Below are 20,168 nucleotides of genomic sequence, written 5' to 3'. Positions count from 1 at the left end.
AGATTCTGTATGTTCTGTGTCTGCAGGCTCTCTTGCCCCCTGACTCTCAGTTGGCTTCAGCTACAAGTAGGAACCTTCTAGTCATCTGGAGGAGGGCTGGCAGAAAGGGAAGTCAGAACATTTAATCCCCAGCTCCCTGTCTCAGTGTAAGAGTGGCCTTGAGCTGGCTCTGTCCTTCAGTGAGTGGTCAGATGATGCTCTTCACACATCCCTTTCTGTCCCTGAGTGCTGTGCCCCTTCAAGCTAGGGATAATGTGTGAGAAAAAGTTAACATAGCAGGCCTGAATGCTTGTCTTTAGAGAGACCTGCTTACAAAGTTGGCCTTTGGATGCCATCTGGGATTTGGATTTTGTGATGGCTCCCACCATCCTCAGAATTTTTATGAAGGGCTCACTGTCCCTTAAATTTTGTACAGATTACACGGTTTATGCTTGTTGGGCTGCAACCCATAAGAAATACTGGCCTCCATTTCCCCAGTTTTGAGACCAAAGAAGGAGTCTGGAGTCAATGACAGTGACATGAATGATTTAATGGATAGGGAAGCTTACATGTCTGAAGCAAGGTCCTGGAGTGACACCCCACCATATGCAGGGGAGAGCAGGCAGGACATGGCTGTAGGCTTCACTGGGGTGTGGGAGGGATTGCCAGTTATAGGGGGAATTACCTCTGGCTGGCTCTTCGGTTACCAAGGAAACCAGCCATGGGCCACGCCCTTCACTGCCTCTGGTAAGAACAATCATTAGCTGGGACCTGGGACAAGTATGTAGGAAGGTCAGTCCTGTGAGTAGGATGTAGGTGAAGCAGGCACTGGCTGAACAGAGGATGTACAGAGAGCAAGAGAACAGCCCTCTTGAGTGGCCTGACCATACAATGCTTAACACCTGCTTTCTTTCTGGGAGTTTGAAATTTTGGTGTGTGCCAGGCAGAGACTGCCTACATGAACAGTCCCCACTATAGACACTGGGCACTGAGTTTCTAATGAACTTCTCTGGTTGGCAGCATTTCACATGTGTTTTTATATGTTGCTAGGGAAATTAAGCCCATCCTCTGTAACTCAAAGCTTGTGCCTGGTTTCCCTCAGACTTTACCCATGTACCTTTTCCCTTTTTTGATGGTACTCTGTATCCTTTTGCTGTAATAAATCTTACCCATGAGTAGGACTATATGATGAGTGAATGAATTTCTAGTGAATCATTGAGCCTGGGATTGGTCTTGACCCGTGACATAAGTAGTAAAAGAGCTCTGCTGTTACCATACCCCAGAGTACTGCTCCATGTCTTTTGATTCCTTTACATTCTGCCCGCCCTTTTGAAAATAGTTTCTTTATTAAGCTCTTTATTAAATCACTTGAGTGTGCACTTTCTTTTCTTCTGAAATGTTGACTATCACCTAGTGACTGCAGATATTTCATATAATAATATTGATGATCGATTCATGATCAATTCATCATTTAAAATTTTTTCTCAACAGAAAGATTAATGATTTACAAAATAAGTTAACACAGCAAACTGGGCCTTTGTCATTTTATTCAGTGAGAAAGTCCGATTAGATTATGCTTCTCTAAATGGATGAAGGGTTATGCATCTTAAACCAGAGGGGAGTAAATAAACTGGTGGTTGATTGCCCTTAAAATATAGTTAGACATTGTTTTTCTCCTTTACCTTTATATCTTCTGGGGAAAAAAATGTAGACTGATTCTCCAAAATAGGGAGACTATGAAAAATATAGTGATAAGAAACGATGTGTTCATAGTATATATTTATACTATAAAAAATAATCACTAAAATAGTGAGATGAATGCTCTTATGTGCCTGATGGAAGCAAACATATTATCTCTAACAATCACAGCATTTTTAATTTAATTTTATTTTTTTGTGCTATACAGCAGGTTCTTATTAGTTATCTATCTTGTATATATTAGTATATATATGTCAATCCCAATCTCCCAATTCATCCCCCCCGCCCTGCTTTCCCCCCCTTGGTGTCCATATGTTTGTTCTCTACCTCTGAATCACAGCACTTTTTAAATTGAAGTATAGTTGATTTACAGTGTTTTGTTAGTATCAGGTGTACAGCAAAGTGCTTCAGTTATATACATATATTTATATATATTCTTTTTCAGATTTTTTTCCATTAGAGATTATTACAAGATATTGAATATAATTCCCTGTGCCAAACAGTAGGTCTTGTTGTTTATCTATTTTATGTATAGTAGTGTGTATCTTTTAATCCCAAACTCCTAATTTATCCCTTCTCCCCCCTCCACACCCCCCCCCCCACTGATTTCCCCTTTGGTAACCATAAGTTTGTTTTCTATGTTACAATCACAGCATTTGAACAGGTGTTATAAACAATCATAGCAACTCTAACAGGTGCTTGGTGTTCATGTAGTACATTTAATTTGTTTCTTGCTAATATTTAGACTATTTAACATCCTTAGCATCCACAGCTATTTGTATCACCAGCTATTATTATTTCTTTTACACTATGCTCTGTGAAGCAAGATGAAACATTGTGCTTAATGGAATGGAAAACTTCCTTTTAAAAAATCCAAAAATTACACGACTTATTTCAAGTTTCAACACAATTTATGTGTATCAACTTTTAATTTAATTAAGTAGAAAATAAATATTATGCATCCTTGGATAGTTTCTCTGAAAAATTCAAAGAAAGAGGTGGAGAGTTAGAGAAATACTGTATGTTTTCATTTATATGTGGAATCTAAAAAAAATGAACAAATAGAACAAAACAGAAACAAACTCATGGATACAGAGAACAAACTAATGGTTGCCAGAAGGGAGGTGGGGAATGGGTGAAATAGGTGAAGGGGATTAAGAAGTACAAACTTCCAGTTACAGAATAAATAAGTCACAGGGATGTAGTGTACAGCACAGGGAATATAGTTAATAATGCTATAATAACTCTGTAGGGTGCATTATCTATACAAGTATCAAATCACTATGTTATACACCTGAAATGAATATAATATTGTAAGTCAACTATACTTCAACAAAAAAGAAGTGCTATGTAAACTTTTGTGGTTTTTTTCCCCCAACCATATTTATGTCAGCTGCATTGACCTACAAATGTATTTTATGTTTATAGATAAAAAGCTTTGTTTTAGAGAACTCATGATGTATACTCTTTGTTTATTAATGTCTTGGTAAACCACATGTCTTCTTGATAAAGTAATCCTGAATCAGAAAGACCTCTTTGCTGGATATCTTACTTAAGTTTACTCGTGTCCTTATTGATTGCCTTTGCTGATACATGCTCTCTCCATTGTAATTTAGCTCCATCCCAGCAACCTCCACCCAGAGGAAAAGTTCAAAATTCTTCTGCTATCAGTCTTTCCTGGAGTCCACCTGATTCTCCAAATGCCCACTGGCTCACTTACAGTTTATTCCGGGATGGTTTTGAAATCTACACAATTGAAGATCAATACCCATACGGTGAGTTTCAAGGTTTGGTGATGGAAAGATATAATATTCTGAAAATTGATACATTAGTTAAGTTCTTTGACATTGAGGAGACATGTTGTTGTCTAGCATGGAGTGTTTCAGCGGAGAGAGAATTACAAATCTCACTAGTAATCAAAGAAACGCAGTGAAAATGAGATGCTTATTATTTGTTAAGACATGAATGCTTATCAAAGCCTCAAAGATGAAAACAAATTACCCTTTCCAGGATTAATGACGATATGGAGAAGCTAGAACTTACACAAACTGCTGGGCTATCTGTGAGGGTTCATTGGTATGACTTTTCATGTGGGATAACTTGTTAAAATATATGAGAAACCTTACCCTTTTGCAAACCATTTGACTCAGCAAACCTACTTTAGAAAATGTATCTCAAATGAATAGTCATAAAGGGACACCAAATCACAAAATATGTCCAAACCTGTACTATTTGTAATTGCAAAATATTGGAAAAAGTCAGACATTCAAAAAACTTTCAGTAAATTATGGTACATGACATAATAGAATCTGGTGCATTATTAAGTAAATGGTAGAATATGGTCACCTATAAAGTGCTATCTTAGTTTAGTTATTAATGAATGGGAAATGTCCATGAAATACTGTTTAAGGTAACTAAAAGATATTAAAATAATCTATGAATTATATTTTAATTTAAAATATATAAAATACTGGAAGACTTACAACAAACTGGTCTATCATTTTTCTGGGTATAAGGATTATAGAAAATTTATCAAATATTTCTATTATAAGGGGTTCACATTTTAAATTCTCAGGTTGAAAAACGGACTTTTCAAAAAGGGAAATCAGAGTCCTAACATTCAAGCAAATAGTATAACTATATGCATACATTGCCATTTCCACAGAGGTAAAACCCAGCAACATGGAACTAAATTGAGAGAAGAAGGATGTGAACAAACCATGAAGACTATCTTTGCACCTGTAACTATTATGAAGAATTTGAAGGAGCTTGTAGAAATCAAACTGTTTAGACCCATTATCTTTAAAAAGATTTACTCAGATGTTTCAGATAACTTTTCCCTAAAGACAGAAGGAAAACTTGGAAATTTTCTTCCAGCCTTGTCTTCTCTGATATTTGCTTTGGTCATGTTTAGCTACAAGCTAGTTTAAGAAACTAGTTTAAGAAACTAATTTAAGAAACTAATTTAAGAATCATTGGAACAGTGATTCCAATTCAGGTTTCCATGTTGTTCTCTTTGTTTAAGACCCAGTTTTCCAAATTCTAGTTTAACGTGATTAATTAATTAGAAAAGTATATAAAGCTATGTAAAAACACTGAAGTTCCATAATCTTTCTGAAAATGATTAGGAAGGTGCCTTGTTTTGACATATTGATTGGCGTTACAACTTTTGCATAGCATACAGTTTTATTTTGTATATATTATAGTAGGTTACATTTTGCACCCAGTTCTGTATGACTTATGTTATTACATTCAGTACTTTGTGTTAACTCTAAATGTCTCTTCAGTACTCCTAGTCTTCTTTGAAGTTAATGGAAGCTCTGAACTTTATAACGCAGATTGCAAAGGGAAAGGAACATCTGTCTACATCTGCCATGTTGGCAAAGCATCCTAAAAACCTGCTACTAGAATGTTTATTTTCTTCCAAATATCAGCATGATCCAGGTGTTCTGAAACTTAAGTTTTTGTGATAGAAGAAGAGAAAGTTATTAAAATATTGAAAGTGATTTTGAAGATGACACTATTACTGGTTGAATTATTTCTTAAGTTGTATATTAGGATCACTCTATTTTCCATATAGGTTAATTCAATAGTAGAATTAAACCACAATTATACCCTTCAACCCAGAGGCATGTTTTACATAGTAACATATAGTGATCTATTTTATAGAACATTACATGTGAGTACAACACTCTGGCTCTTTTTCATGATTGCACTAATATAGAATCCAAATAACAGTTTCTTACATAATAAATGTGTGCTCATTCACTAATCAGAAATTTATATAATCCTATTAAACATGTATTATTTCTTAAATCCTTATTTTTCATTAAAAAATGCCACTTCTGGCATTTCTTGACAATCACTATAATTAATGATATGCACATTATCTGCATGATGGCATTTGAACAGTAAGAACAATTGGTTAATGCTGTCAGAATTTTGTATCATCCTAATAATACCCTCATGTTTATTACTCTATTTCCAGTGTGTGGATAGCATGTGTAATATGAAGAGGAAACAGTATTTATATCCAGTTGGATGAACACAAATCTTTGGGTTAAATAAAGGCATTTGGAATTACAGGTGGAGAATCGTTGAACTTTTCAAAGAAAATTAATAGTGTGTCTTCCAAGCAAGTTTGACCATTTGGTTGAGACCATTATAGAATTCCTTGTTAGAATAAAACTTTTCCTAGCTGGCCTCATGCACTAAGGGATTCTCCAGGGCAGTAGTTTCCAACCTAAGATCATAACACACCGGCATTTTCATTTTTAGAGCTTGCAAATTATTTGTTCTTAGTAATGCCTGCTAATAATGATGGAATAATTTTAAAGTTTATAAATAACTTTTTAAAAGGAAGTTAAGGTATAGTCAGTGGTTTCCCTAGGTAACATTTCACTCATTTTGCATCCTAATTAGTTTTCAAGAGTAGAAGAGAAAGGTGTAAGTTAGCACAGTGGGGATTGTACATAATCAGCACCTAATACTATCTCCCCTGCAGCCATGATTAGGGTTGCCAATAGGTATTTTATGTGTTATAGGGGTGAAGAGAACAGCTATTGTAGGAAATAGCACACTTTTGATAGTATTGAAGTTTCAGTAAATCATATTATTTTTTCCTACTTGAGTTTGAAACTAAAGGGGAACTAGACATAAGGATTCCATCTATAAGATGGAAATGAAAAATAAAAATCATCATCATTATTAATAGAAGCCAGATTGGAAAATATATCTTTTCTCCTGAAGGAAGACAGATTAGAAAAGAAATCAGTGGGCTGAGGATGCTTTGCTTTCCGCTCCCCCGCAGATTCACAATCAGTTAAATCTTTCCTCCTTTGGGTCACCATGAGTGGGGAGATAGTCCTTAAATGTTACTCCAGGGAAATGCTTTCACAGGGAAACTAGAGGAAGATTATTTCTACGTGTGACCGTTGCTTACATCACTAGGGACATTAACATAGTTTAAGATGAGAGTTTTAGACAACATTGTATCTTAGTGAACTCTGGGATTTCATTTCTTCCTTAAATGTCATTATCATTTATTATTCCATACCACATCAAAGGATCAATGTAGCAAGGGTAAGGTGGTTCAGTTACCTCTGAGAGAAATAAACCTAAAAAACCCAGAAAATATAAGCAGGGGATAAGAATGAAAACAGAATAGATGAAAATCAATGTTTTTTTTATTATAAGGGTCTTAATACTATTTCCTAGAAAAAAATATATGCATATGAAGAATCATTCATTCATTCTTTGTTCACTGCTTTGTTCACTGCTTACTGCAGACCAGGAATGGTACCAGCCACTAGAAATACAAGGATGGAAGGAACAGTTCTCATTATTGAAAAGAGATATAGATAAATAAACCAAGATTACAAAGTAATGTATTAAATATTGTACCAGAATAGACTTAAGAGTATTAAGAAATATTTTTAGAATATTTCTGAGTATCCTATAAGTGGAGGAGGGGTAAAAAGCAACCATGCCTGTGAGGGCAGAGATAATGATTGAGAACCATTGAAAGTTCCACAAAAGTGGGTGATGTGAGGTGAATTAACCAGATACCACAGTAGAGGAAGAATTACTCTCATGGAAGAAATTGTACAAGACAAGGCATGAAGGTGTGTGAGAAAATAAGGTTAATTCAGGCAACTTGCACAGTTCCATGTAGCTCTGGTGGGTGAGAATGCCACACATGGGGGCTGGGGTCAGCCAGTATTGTCAGCCAGTGCATCTCTAAAGAGGAATTTCATGATGTTCTTGTGCAATAATTTCTCGAAACACCTGATTTTGATTTGAATTTGTGTAACTTTTTATTATAAAAGTGGTATATCCAATTAAGAAAATTTAAAGGAAAAAAAATAAAATATCACAATTCCAGCATTCTAGTGCAAAAACGAATTTCATTTTGGAAAATTTCTGGGAAAATATGTACTTCAGTTTATTTTGCATAATAATCAAGTCTATGCAGTATTACATTTCATATTTTTTCTCATATTGCTGTATGGTCTTCATCACTATTGTTTTAAATAACTATAATATTAGAATCCTATTAACATAATATTAGACTAATATAACTCATGAAGAAATTCAACTTTAATTTACTTAACCATTTCCTATTATAAATAACACATCAGTCATTTTATATGCTTCCCAAGGAAATGTTTCCCAAGAATATGGCTAAAGATCATGGTCTCATAAAAGATTTTTTTAGTGTATACTTGTACAAGTTATCCATTTGTTGCCTCTCTGTTTCAAACCTTGGCTTCATTGCCTGCTTTGTGGTAATGGAGCTGGAACCTGTAAACATTTCTCCTTTACTAGCCGGTATGATGTTGCACTCTGTCAGTAGAGGGTGTTGGAGGCATCCTGCAGGAGATGGAGGTTTCTCTTCCTGGTTCTGGTGCACCCCTCTCAGGAGATCACTCAACAAGTGATGTTCAGCCACACACAGCTGCCAAGCTACCCTTGGGCAGCTTTTCCCCAGGACCCCAAAGGGCAGCTTTCCCAAGCTCTGGCCCCATAAGAGTGAGTTCTACAAGATGCACCCCAGAAGACAGTGCATGGCAGTCCCAGTAAATTCTTCTGAGGCCCAGGTGGCATCTTCCCCTAGTACCGCAGACGGTGGCTTTCCAGTGAGTTCCATGGTGCAGCCTCTCATCATGGGCAGCTTTCCTTGGCACTCTGCCAGTAAGTTTTTTCTCTGTAAGTTCAGTGGTGGAGCACCTGAGGTGCTAGAGGCCAGGTTCCAAGGGAGTTCTGCCTTCATGGATCCTCAGCAAACTTCACCATCAAGTGGGCCACGGTCGCACCCTGTGCAACAAAGTCTGGTCTCATCCCAGGTCTTAATCTCTTCCAGTTCTGTTCCTTCCCTAGGTGTTCTGCTTCAGCTCTGGGGGTAGGGACTTTTCCCTGCCTCTGTCTCCTCTCTTCCTGCATTCTTTAGAGGTTTCTGGTCCCCTAAGTAAGTAAAACCCTTTTGTACTCAATCATTCTTTGTATTCAGCTTTCCTTGTTCAGATTACTCTGTGCTTTCTGTGACCTGATTGGACTCTAGTCTGATATTCAACATATTTTCATGAAGAATTTGCAATGACATATGTAACGAATGTCAAAATAACCCTTCACTCAGATGGTCACTGTCTGAGTCTGTTTAGGCTGCTATAACAAAATACCACAGGCTGAGTGGCTTCTAAACAACAGAAATTTATTTCTCAATGTTCTGGAGGCTAGAAGTCCAAGGTCAGGGTGCCAGCATGGTTGGGTTCTGATGACGTCCCTCTTCGGGGTTGCAGTCTGCCAACTTCTCGCTGTGTCCTCTCATGGTGAAAGGGATGAGCGATTTTTCTGGGGCCTCTTTTGCAAGGGTACTAATCCCTTGTGTGGACTCCACCCTCATGAGGTCACCATTTTTCAAAGTCCCCCCCACCTCCTAATACCATCACCTTGGGCATTAGGTTTCTAGCCTATAAATTTGGGAGAGGATACAACGTTCAATCTACAGAATTCACTCTTGTTCAGTCTTCAATTATTCCCTTTCCCCCACCATCATGAATGCATTCGGGGAAGGACAGTTTCCCCTGGCCCTTTGCTTCTGCAGAAATGTCAGAAGATGCTGGCTCATTTGAGAGGTAATGTCTTGCCTTTCTCATGACATCAACAACCAATGCATAAAGCTCCGGAACACGTGTTCATCCTCATCTTGTTTAGGTCTTCGTGAACACCCTGCTGTCTCAGCCTCCCCTGGGCTCTTGCTATTGCTGGGAACTCGCTGAGATTTGTTTTCCACATTTTCCATCCAACCTTTGGCCTGCCCATGTCTGGAAGGTCACTTTGTCCCAGTCACAGAAGGTCCCATAGCACACTTGCTGGATCTCAACACAGCATCCTCGTCACTCTGGAAACCATGCAATCCTGTGGATTAAAACCGTACGCTAGACACTTAACTATTTTTCTTTAAGCCCTTAAATGTGCTGCATCTGCCTACTAATATAGGGCACCCGCTGCATCATGGGCCTCTCCTCACCCTTCCCCCACCCATGGTCCCAGGAGGGCGTGGGTGGCAGCCGCACTGGTATTTGTATGTTTCACAGTCCTGACTTACACTCTCTGTCCCTTTCCCTTAGAGAATGGGAAGTTCCAGGCATATGCCTGATCATGTCCACTCCCCGTCATTTTTTTTTCTTTTACCTCCTTTTTCTACCTCCTTCTTTCTCTTCAAATCCTTCGTGTCTAGAATTGTGTGAATTCTCCGTTGCTGATAACAACTTGTCTCTACAACATAGCAGCTTAAAACAATAATAATCATTTATAGTTTCACAGTTTCCATGGGTTGGAAATTCAGAAGAGGCTTTAGTCAAGATGTTGGCTAGGTGACAGACCTGGCCTGTGCCAGTAGTTTGCCAACCCTTGGTCTAGTGTATCAGTGTCTAAAAAACAATCTGATTGCTATAAGAAACCTAGTTATTTCTGTTTCATAGAATTTGCAAGGACTCTCTTATACCTTCTATGAAAAGGATGCTGTATCATATAAAGAACAAAACAAAAGCTTAAGCTTCTAAATATGCATCATTACAAAAGGCATTTTTCTTATATTGTACTGCACAATAAAAGTAACCAGTATTTGCTTCATCTCAATTTTTAAAAATATGAACCATACTTTTATTCAAAAGAGTGGATTGTTATAGTTTAATGTAGTTATGTTATATAACAGAAAAATAATTAGAAATGTTTCCTTGCCAATTTGTGGAATGTAACTCTTTTCTTTTTTTTTTTTTTTAATTTCAGATATTCAGTACTTCTTAGACACTGCGCTGTCGCCATATACCGCCTATTCCTATTACCTTGAGACCAGCAGCTTGCATGGTTCAACACGGAGTGTAGCTGTCACCTACAGGACAAAACCAGGGGCCCCAGAGGGAAGCCTGAACTTAAGTTATATCAGTCCTATTAGCTCAGACTCTGTGACACTTACCTGGGCTGTACCTTCAAATCGTTCTGGTCCTATTGAGAAATATATTTTGTCCTGTGCTCCTGTAGATGGCATCCAGCCCTGTGTTCCCTATGAAGGTCCTGAAACCACCGCTACCATCTGGAATCTGGTTCCATTCACCAAATACCGTTTTGCTGTACAGGCGTGTACTAGTGGGGGCTGTTTACACAGCACCTCTCTGACAGTGACCACGGCCCAGGCACCCCCCCGAAGGCTGGGTCCACCCGAGGTGCGGAAGATCAGTTCCACAGAGCTTCAGGTAGAATGGGCTCCACCGATGGAACCAAATGGTAGGAATTCAAGGCCTAGATTTCCCATTCTTGGGTAAAACATGAAGGAGAATCTGGGTATTTGGAATTGTGCAATAAGATTCTGACAACCATTTTCATTTTTATAACTGCATGATGTCATAATTGGGAAACAATTTCTAAAGATATACTATTTGTCCTGGTTAGTAGAATAAGTATATTTCTTTAATCTAATAACAAATTCCACTCATTTAAATTGCCCCCTAGAAGGCTAATATTATCTTTGCTCTTAGTGACATCTGCCATAACACAAATGATGTTTCTAATTTGAAACTCACTTAGGAAATGCATTATATTTGACTGTGTCACAAGTTAGGGCACCCATAAGCAGTAAATTTTCTTTTAAGCAAGGAAAAGATATGAAATAATACAAAAAATATGTATATAGGCTAGCTGACTCCATTAAGTTAATTTTGGGGCTTATATAATTGAACCCTTGGTTATACAGGCCAGCACACATTCACAGATTTTTAGTAATTTAATATCATGTACGTATTATAACAAAAGCTTTTTTCTTAAGATTTTTAAGTTACTTGATAAAACTAGGTGGAAATGAACTGTAATATTCTAATATTTATGTAAACAAGGCTTATATTAAGCAGATAATCAAATTAAAATCCCCAAATTTGAAACTATACAAATTGAAGGTACAGTGATCAAATTTCCAAAAAGAGATAGCCATTCTTAGTAGAAATTATGACCAATCATCCTGAAAAATATTGAATTTACCTATCGTAAATTATAGTTATTTTGTGTTTGTACACTTTTGCACTCAGTTTTCATTTTCTATGAATATGCTTTTCAGTAATATTTCATGCATTCATGTAGCTATCAACTTCTAGTTTTTTTTTTTAATAAGTACCTATCATGTGGATTACCAAGAAAATAGACAGGTAATTGAGTCAGAAGAACAAGGAAAGCCAGGACCCTTCACATAACCTAACATCACCCCACCCCTAAAATAGCCCATTTGTCTAATAAGTCCTCTTTGTTCACCGTTTCACTTTTCTAGGCATAATTATAAGATATGAACTATACATGAAAAGACTGAGATCTAATGGAGAAACCAGGTCAGCAGAAAGTCGAGTTTTTCAGAGCAGTGGCTGGCTCAGTCCTTACCCACTTGCAGAATCAGCCAATGAAAATGCAGTAGAACCTCCCGAACCAACCACAATCATCACTGGCTTGGAGCCGTACACCAAGTACAAGTTTAGAGTCTTAGCTGTGAACATGGCTGGGAGTGTGTCTTCTGCCTGGACCACAGGAAGAACGGGAGAATCAGGTGAAGACTAATGCTTTGAACTCTACTTTGGAAACTCCTGAATGAAAATATTGCCGCAAATTAAAGTCAACAGCACTAAATACATTTGAAAAGCAAGAGCTGTACATTTACATAAGCCAAGGAAATATTGAATGCATAGCTTGGTTTCATAGATAACTCAAGGTCACAAAGTTCTTGCAGTAAGTTCTAGGGAAGAAAATAATGTTTTAGTTGTTACTGCAAGGCACAAAAATGACTTAACTGTAGTTACAGTCTTTTGGGAATGTTTGTCAGAAATAGCAATTGGTTTCCAGTCCTGAAGTGGGCTGGCCATATGTCCCATCTTGCTCCAAATTCAGTACAATTTATGTTCAGTGAAAGATATAACTGTTACCAGTTTCACAAATCTGTTTTTGTTTTTCTTTCTCTTTCCAAAACAAATAGTTTAGGTACCAAATTGTACCTTAAAATATAATCCCAGACATCAAAATCTATAATTCACAAGTGTGTTTATAAGCAGTTGGCAATATGGTAAGGAAAGATGGTGAAGAGTTTTAATTTTCTTAAGATAGCTTTACTAAGGCAAATGAGATATTTTTAATCCTCCACCTCATTCTTTATATTATAAACACTTCAAATTTCATGAGCCCTTGACAAAAAAACTACACTTTTGTTACGCTTTGAATCTATAGATATCCAAAGAAACCCAAGTCCCAATTTAAATTGGATCTGTTAGGACTGTGTAGGGTAAGGGTAGCTTCAAGTTTGATGTCCAAGGGAATCATTTCATGAATAAAATGTGCATTGTGCTTGAGCATCTCTTAATGACTCCCAGCCATCTTGTCCAAATAATAGGGGCATGATAGCACAAGTGATGAGCCATGGCATTCTGGAAGGGGAAAGTCAAGGTCAGAAATGAAAAGTAATGGATGAAACAGCAATACTAGACCCTCATAATCGTATGGGTCACTGGCTAATGAAAGTGCAATGAGGTCCTTTGATAATACACCTTTGGTTAGCACATTTAAAATCCATATTAAGATCTCAAGGATGGCAGGGAGAGAATGTATGTGTGTATGTCCCTGAACATTTCAATCCAAATTTATTGAAAACTTTTCGAATTTCTTCGGGGTTATTCAGAACATTTTCGATCTCCCTCTTTCTAAAGAGTAATATTCTCCCAGGAGCTCAGTGAATTACTTCTCTACATAAGAAGTCCAGTATGTCACTATGCATTGTTCTAAACTTTGTGGACTGAGACATATTCTGTTTTTGTGGCTTCTCCTTTCAAAGACGTCATAAGGCCTAAGGTTTCCTCCCCAGCTATCTACTAGTTACCTTTATGAACACAAGCAAATTTCTATTTTTTAATTTTGTAAATGGAAAATATCTTTGTTAGTAATGTGAAGGTGGAGAACATCCTTGCAGATATAAAAATAAGTGAGTAGCTCTTATACACACCAGCATCTTCTTTGATTTTTTAAAATTAGAATATTATGTAAGGAGTGACGTGTTTCAGAAACTAGGATAAATGTGTGAATTCAGGTTGAAAACCTGTGAATACAGCATTCATTGTTTTGGCTGTTGTTATTGTTGTTGTTAACAGCGCCTGTATTCATGACCCCTCCTTCAGTCTCCCCCCTCTCACCATACTCGCTCAATGTGTCCTGGGAGATGCCAGCAAAGAATGTGACAAGAGGAAAAGTTGTGGGGTATAACATCAGTATGGTTTCTGAACAATCACCTCAACAGTCTAGCCCGGTGGTGTTTTCACAGGTATTGTTATTTTCAACTAACGACCTTTCAGAATTGAATTATGTCTTCATATTGACATTTTCTGTATTTGCAGAATTCTGACAGAATTTTCATTTATATTGGGTTGGCCAAAATGTTTGCTCAGTTAATGAATCATTCAATAAATTTCTTGGTGAAAATGAAAAATATGTCTTATTTTTACTTAAGACCAAATGAAGTTTTTGGCCAACCCAATACAATCCTTAAAGGGGGCATTCGGTTTTTAATATAATATTTATGTATACAAGGCTCTAAATACTTATATCACTCATTTTTCCTAATATAAGGGTATATGGAAATAAAGTTGGTATAAATTTGTTTCATGAAATCTGCTTTTTCCACTTAGCATATATCCTTAAATATATTGCAAGAAGCTGACATTCAGTAGCTGTGTACTATCATATTATCTGGGTACACAATAATGATTCAACCAATCCACAATCAATTGATATGTCTATTGTATTAATTCTCTTGGAAATCTAAATGACATTGATAAGAACATCTTATACGTACATTTTGCACATTTCTATTTCCTAAGAATAAATTTTGAGGGATGCAGTTTATCACAGCTTATAGCAAAGGTTGTGAACATGTTCAAAGTTTGGGATATGTAGTGACATATTACCTTCTAGTGAGTTATATCCAGCCAGCAGTAATGAGAATAATGATCATAGGTAAAGATTACTGAGGCTTTACTGTGTACATAGACTAATTCATTTGATATGTATAATAATCCTGGAGGATGAGAGGCTCTTGTTACCCTCCAGTTTATGGTGAGACCAGTGTCCTTTCTATCAGCATAAGAGTGACCAATGACAAAGACCGGCTGATGTCAACTGGACAAGTCATTCTGCATACTTGGCTATTTAGCATCTCTTCTGAGGAAGATGCTCTTTGGAGGACATTAACAGGACATGAAAAGATCTTCGCACTTACTTGATGCCCTGTCCCATGGGCCTATCCACATTCTTCTTCCCTAGACATCCCAGTTCCTGATTTTCTAGTCTTTTTTCTTTTACGGCCATGTTCAATACAACCAAACCCCAGCCATATAATTCAGGGACCCTTCCCTTTCCACACAGAATAAATGACCAGGTGCAGTACCTAAAGTTTTGCCCATTGAAAGGATTTCTTTTTATTGCTGGGTTTTAGGACCATCCCTGAATGGAGCTATAGAGCAGCCAGCACCCATTTTTGACTTTATTAACCACATATTAAGACAACCCATCTGCAAACCAAACCACATTTTTCTGCTCTCACAAGTCTTAGGGGTCCTCCAAGGAGTCATAGGTAGGAGCTGAGATTGAGCCAGCAGTGTCAGAATGGTGGATGACATGTGGGTTTGGATTACCAGCTTGCACAGCATATTATGCCTTCTGGCTGTTACTTGTATTATAATACTCTATTCCAAGAAACTAAGATAAGAAAAAAAAAAAAACAACCCATAGTTGATACAACACATCCCAGAAATCAACTTGTTTTTATCCCGCTTTACCAATTACTTGCCATATCACACATCTCTGTGCTTCAGGTTTTATTCATGTGTAAAATGGGAAAACAATTTCTGCTTATCTGTACAGTTTTTGTAGAGCTTAAAGAGCTTGACAAATATTAGATATTGTTATTATTAGTGATTATTATTAATGGGATATGGCTACATTACATTTTATAAAATATTCAATGGGGCAGGAAAATATACTTTATATTGACAAAATTTATGTATATAAATCTTTTGTTTAAAAGTCTTTGTGTCTGAATTAAAATAAGAATATAAATGTCACTTTATTCTCTCTCTTATACCCTCTCCTGCAAATATTCATCTACCTAATCATATATTCAAGAAAGTGAAATCACAAGTGGCAAAGTCAAATTTTTTTATGTTCTCAACAATTAAATTTGTATCCACACTGACCTGAACATGTCTGTTATAATCTTGGTAAATAAATAGCCAAAATTTCTGGGGAAAGCCTACTGTAAAAATAACTGTTAAAGGATCTTTACCTAAGAATGTGGTAGAAGACATATATAGAAGTGCTGTTATTATCATTGTAGTATTTTAAACTCCTACAAAGTTATTCTCACCTCTTTAAAGATTAATCCCACAAAAAACTTTCAATTAGATACATCCTTTAAGACTTGTTAAGATGAGTCTATGTACATGATAAAGATACAGTTTATCTGAGTGATGATTTTACATGCCCCAAGCTCTAGGATAAGTGTCTCTTAAAAATCATTTAATTTATAACAACTATATGTAGAGAAGAAGTAAAATTTCATCAAAATTAGTATTAGTCTACATTTTATCTTTATTACATTTCATTTTGTGTTCTTTTTAAAACTTTTTTAAAATAGATCTTTATTGGAGTATAATTGCTTCACAATACTGTGTTAGTTTCTGTTGCACAGCAAAGTGAATCAGCCATATGCATACACATGTCCGCATATCCCCTCCCTCTTTTTATTTTAACATTTTTATTGGAGTGTAATTGCTTTACAATGGTGTGTTAGTTTCTGCTTTATAACAAAGTGAATCACTTATACATATACATATATCCCCATATCCCTTTCCTCTTGCGTCTGCCTCCCTCCCACCTTCCCTATCCCACCCTTCTAGCTGGTCACAAAACACTGAGCTGATCTCCCTATGCTATGCGACTGCTTCCCACTAGCTATCTATTTTACATTTGGTAGTGTATATATGTCCATGCCACTCTCTCACTTTGTCCCAGCTTACCCTTCCCCCTCCCTGTGTCCTCAAGTCTATTCTCTAGTAGGTCTGTGTGTTTATTCCTGTCTTGCCCCTAGGTTCTCCATGACCATTTTTTTTTTTTAGATTCCATATATATGTGTTGGCATACAGTATTTGTTTTTCTCTTTCTGACTTACTTCACTCTGTATGACAGACTCTAGGTCCATCCACCTCACTACAAATAACTCAATTGTGTTTCTTTTTATGGCTGAGTAATATTCCATTGTATATATGTGCCACATCTTCTTTATCCATTCATCTGTTGATGGACACTTAGGTTGCTTCCATGTCCTGGCTATTGTAAATAGAGCTGCAGTGAACATTTTGGTACATGACTCTTTTTGAATTATGGTTTTCTCAGGGTATATGCCCAGTAGTGGGATTGCTGGGTCGTATGGTAGTTCTATTTTTAGTTTTTTAAGGACTCTCCATATTGTTTATCCCCTCCCTCATGATGTGTTCTTCAGACAAAGAATAATTTGTTTAAAAATGATTCAATTTTTAAATTAAATAAGAAATACCTTAATGTATTTTATCTTAACAATTTCATTTTCTAAAAATCTACATTAAATCCCATCAAAATTGTGCTAAATAAGATAAATCTTATAGCAATATTAAGATTTACTCATTTCAAAGTTTTATTTTTCTTAGAAAATTTTAAATCACATTGCACAAAAGAAAAAAGTTTATATCTTCAAAACCTAAGTAGCCATTTTAAAATTGGAAAAAGGATTAATAATTCAGTGTTTGATGCTTTTCTGATTTCTAAGTGTAATTGCAAGAAAATGGTACCAGTGTTTTAAATTATTCCTAGATATTTTGAATCTCCAAAGTCACCTTTATTTCTGAAGAATGTTATGTAAGCAATATAATTTATATTCCAAACACACTGCTTTCTAGAACTACTCAGTTTATGAAATTTTAAAGTCAGTACCCAGGCACATATTCCAAAAGAATTTTATTGTACTCCTAAAGGGAAAACAAAATCTAGAAACTGACTCCAAATGTTATTAATCTTTACAGTTACCTGTAGTATTTATACTTATGGAAGATTATTTCATATGAATGTATACCAATATCCCTTAGAAAAATAGCTTTGTACTCATGCTTGCTGTCAGACTATCCGTTTTAATGACTTTTTTTTCCTGAATATAATCACCAGTGGTCTTTGTATCTACAGACTAAGCAAATTTACATGGTTGCTTTTGATCAATTCTAGTTATAATGACAGGACAAGCTCTCAGTGTTTATTGTTTAATTACTTGTTTATGGACCATAGAGTCTCCTTTGCTCAAATCTGCTATTTTCATTTGAAAATGTGTGATAAAGACAGTATTTCAAAAAAAAATGTAACTGTTTGATCAATCTGCTTATGCTCAGTTGTACAAGAAAGATAATTGAGAATTGACTTCATGTGGGTGCTCAGTAATCTTTCCTTTTTTCCCTTTTTTCTTCCTGTGGCTTTTTTTTTTAAAAAACAAATGATGAGATTGATTGAACGTAGTGACATCTTTCTGTACCAGCTCCATCAGCTAGCATGTGGGTATTACTGCACTGGGTTCATTTTGGCCAAGCCCCATGGTTTTATTTGGACTTTTTCATGATAACAGTGACAGTGTCACCATTCTTTATCTGTACCATCAGTGACACGAACTGCACCACCATGCTGCTTTATGAGGCAATAACTCGGTTTCCTCATTTATCCACTCAGGAACTGGATTATTACCTCATAAAGCAGTGTGATTGTACAATAATCAATTAAATTCTAGCTTGTTGAGGCCCTTCAAAAAAAATCTCTTCTCCTAATCGTGGTTGGCAATAATTCCCTCTGTCAGAATTCCTGGAACTTTGCTTGTCAAGCTAATATTTTTCACACTGATTATCTATTATCTGACTTCTATTTTTTTTGCTTCACAGGTGTTGTACACTGCTAAATCCCAAGAACTGTCTTATATCGTAAAAGGACTACAACCTTATAGGATATACAACTTTACTATTTCTCTCTGCAATTCAGTTGGTTGTATAACCAGTGCTTCAGGAGGAGGACGGACTTTAGCAGCAGGTGAGCAAGTTCTAAAGGACATGAAAAATATATTGTGTATTTATAAACAAAACACCTACAAAGCTCAATACCTTCTCTAGTTTGGACTTCATATTTGTCTTTTCTGCTTTCTCCTTCCCCTCACTAGCCCTGATTGCTACTGACCTTGACATAGTTGAACAGAAAAAGAAACTTAAGAGCCCTGAACATTCCTGAGTTGCAACTGTGTCATCATAAGAAACATAATTAGATGCAGAGTGACTACAGGGCTTCCACCACCCTAAAGTCCTAAAGGTGTCCCAACAATTGTTTGAAGTGTCTGGCAGGCTTCTTCTGAGGACTCAGAGTACTCCTCCTCTCAATCTTAACTTTTTTTGTGTGGGGTTTGGTCTATCCCCTCCTGCCCCATGGAGCTAACAGCAGACATCCAGAAATTACTGGGTTGCCCTGGTGTCATATTTTGCCTTTATTGGATAGGCAGTAGTGTGTGCTTATTAATCTGTTTATTATGAATATGAAGCTCCTAAGTATATAAAATTGAAATAACAACTTGTTATCAAGTATAATCTTACCAGGAAATAGTTTGTATAATTTTTTGCTTGCTTCAGTTATGACAAATTAGGTTCATACAAACTTGATTACAGGTATTATTAACACCTATATAACCCAATTACTTACCATTTAGGATGTTTTCAAATCAGTTTTTCTGTCAGCATCCAACAAGGCTTAGATTCCTTGTGCTCTTTAAAGAAATGTCCAGATGTGAGGAGGTTAAGAGACTCTTAGGCGAATGACAGATAGCATGCAAACATGTTTAGCTACAAAAATACTCCTTAGACCTTCCTCCTTACTGTCTTCATATACGATTCCATAGTTTTTGTCTTGTTTTATTTTGTTTTCGTTCTGGAAAAACTTGTTTGGCTAAAATTATCGTGTATCAGTATACAACAAACTTCAAATATAACAAGTAATTTTGTTTCTTCAAATTGTCCACCAGTGATGGGGACTTCCCTGGCGGTCCAGTGGTTAAGACTCTGTGCTCCCAATGCAAGGGGCACAGGTTCAATCCCTGGTTGGGGAACTAAGAACCCCACGTGCTGCGGGGCACGGCCAAAAAAAAAAAATTTTTTTTTCAATAATGAGAATGGCTCCAAAGTTCCAAGTAATTATGTTTTATTATCTCTGACTGAGCTCTTTGTGTTTTTACGTATTTAACCTATATGTACAAGTATTTATGGAGTACCTAGCTTGAACAAAAAACACCATGCTCCTATAAGAATATTTATTTATTTTTATATACGATGTTATTAGAGTTACAGAGTGTGGAGAACAGGGTAAGACTC

General features: G+C 36.4%; 1 protein-coding gene across 2 annotated transcripts in view; it reads left to right on the top strand.

Annotated features, from left to right (window-relative positions):
• Positions 1–20,168, top strand: part of USH2A (usherin) — a gene marked incomplete at both ends in the record, with an annotated part of 794,746 nt that overhangs the window by 200,100 nt on the left and 574,478 nt on the right. For both annotated transcript variants that reach the window (XM_081220997.1, XM_081220996.1), the window contains 5 exons: positions 3,294–3,452; positions 10,468–10,962; positions 11,993–12,262; positions 13,848–14,017; positions 18,702–18,846. In XM_081220997.1, coding sequence (XP_081077123.1) covers positions 3,294–3,452; positions 10,468–10,962; positions 11,993–12,262; positions 13,848–14,017; positions 18,702–18,846 — 1,239 coding nt within the window. The remainder of the gene's footprint in view (positions 1–3,293; positions 3,453–10,467; positions 10,963–11,992; positions 12,263–13,847; positions 14,018–18,701; positions 18,847–20,168) is intronic.

This window comes from Mesoplodon bidens (assembly GCF_964165515.1).
Source record: "Mesoplodon bidens genome assembly, chromosome: 2".
Taxonomy (NCBI): Eukaryota; Metazoa; Chordata; class Mammalia; order Artiodactyla; family Ziphiidae; genus Mesoplodon; species Mesoplodon bidens.
Note: the sequence above shows the minus strand (reverse complement) of the source record. Positions and strands in the feature narration are given on the sequence as shown.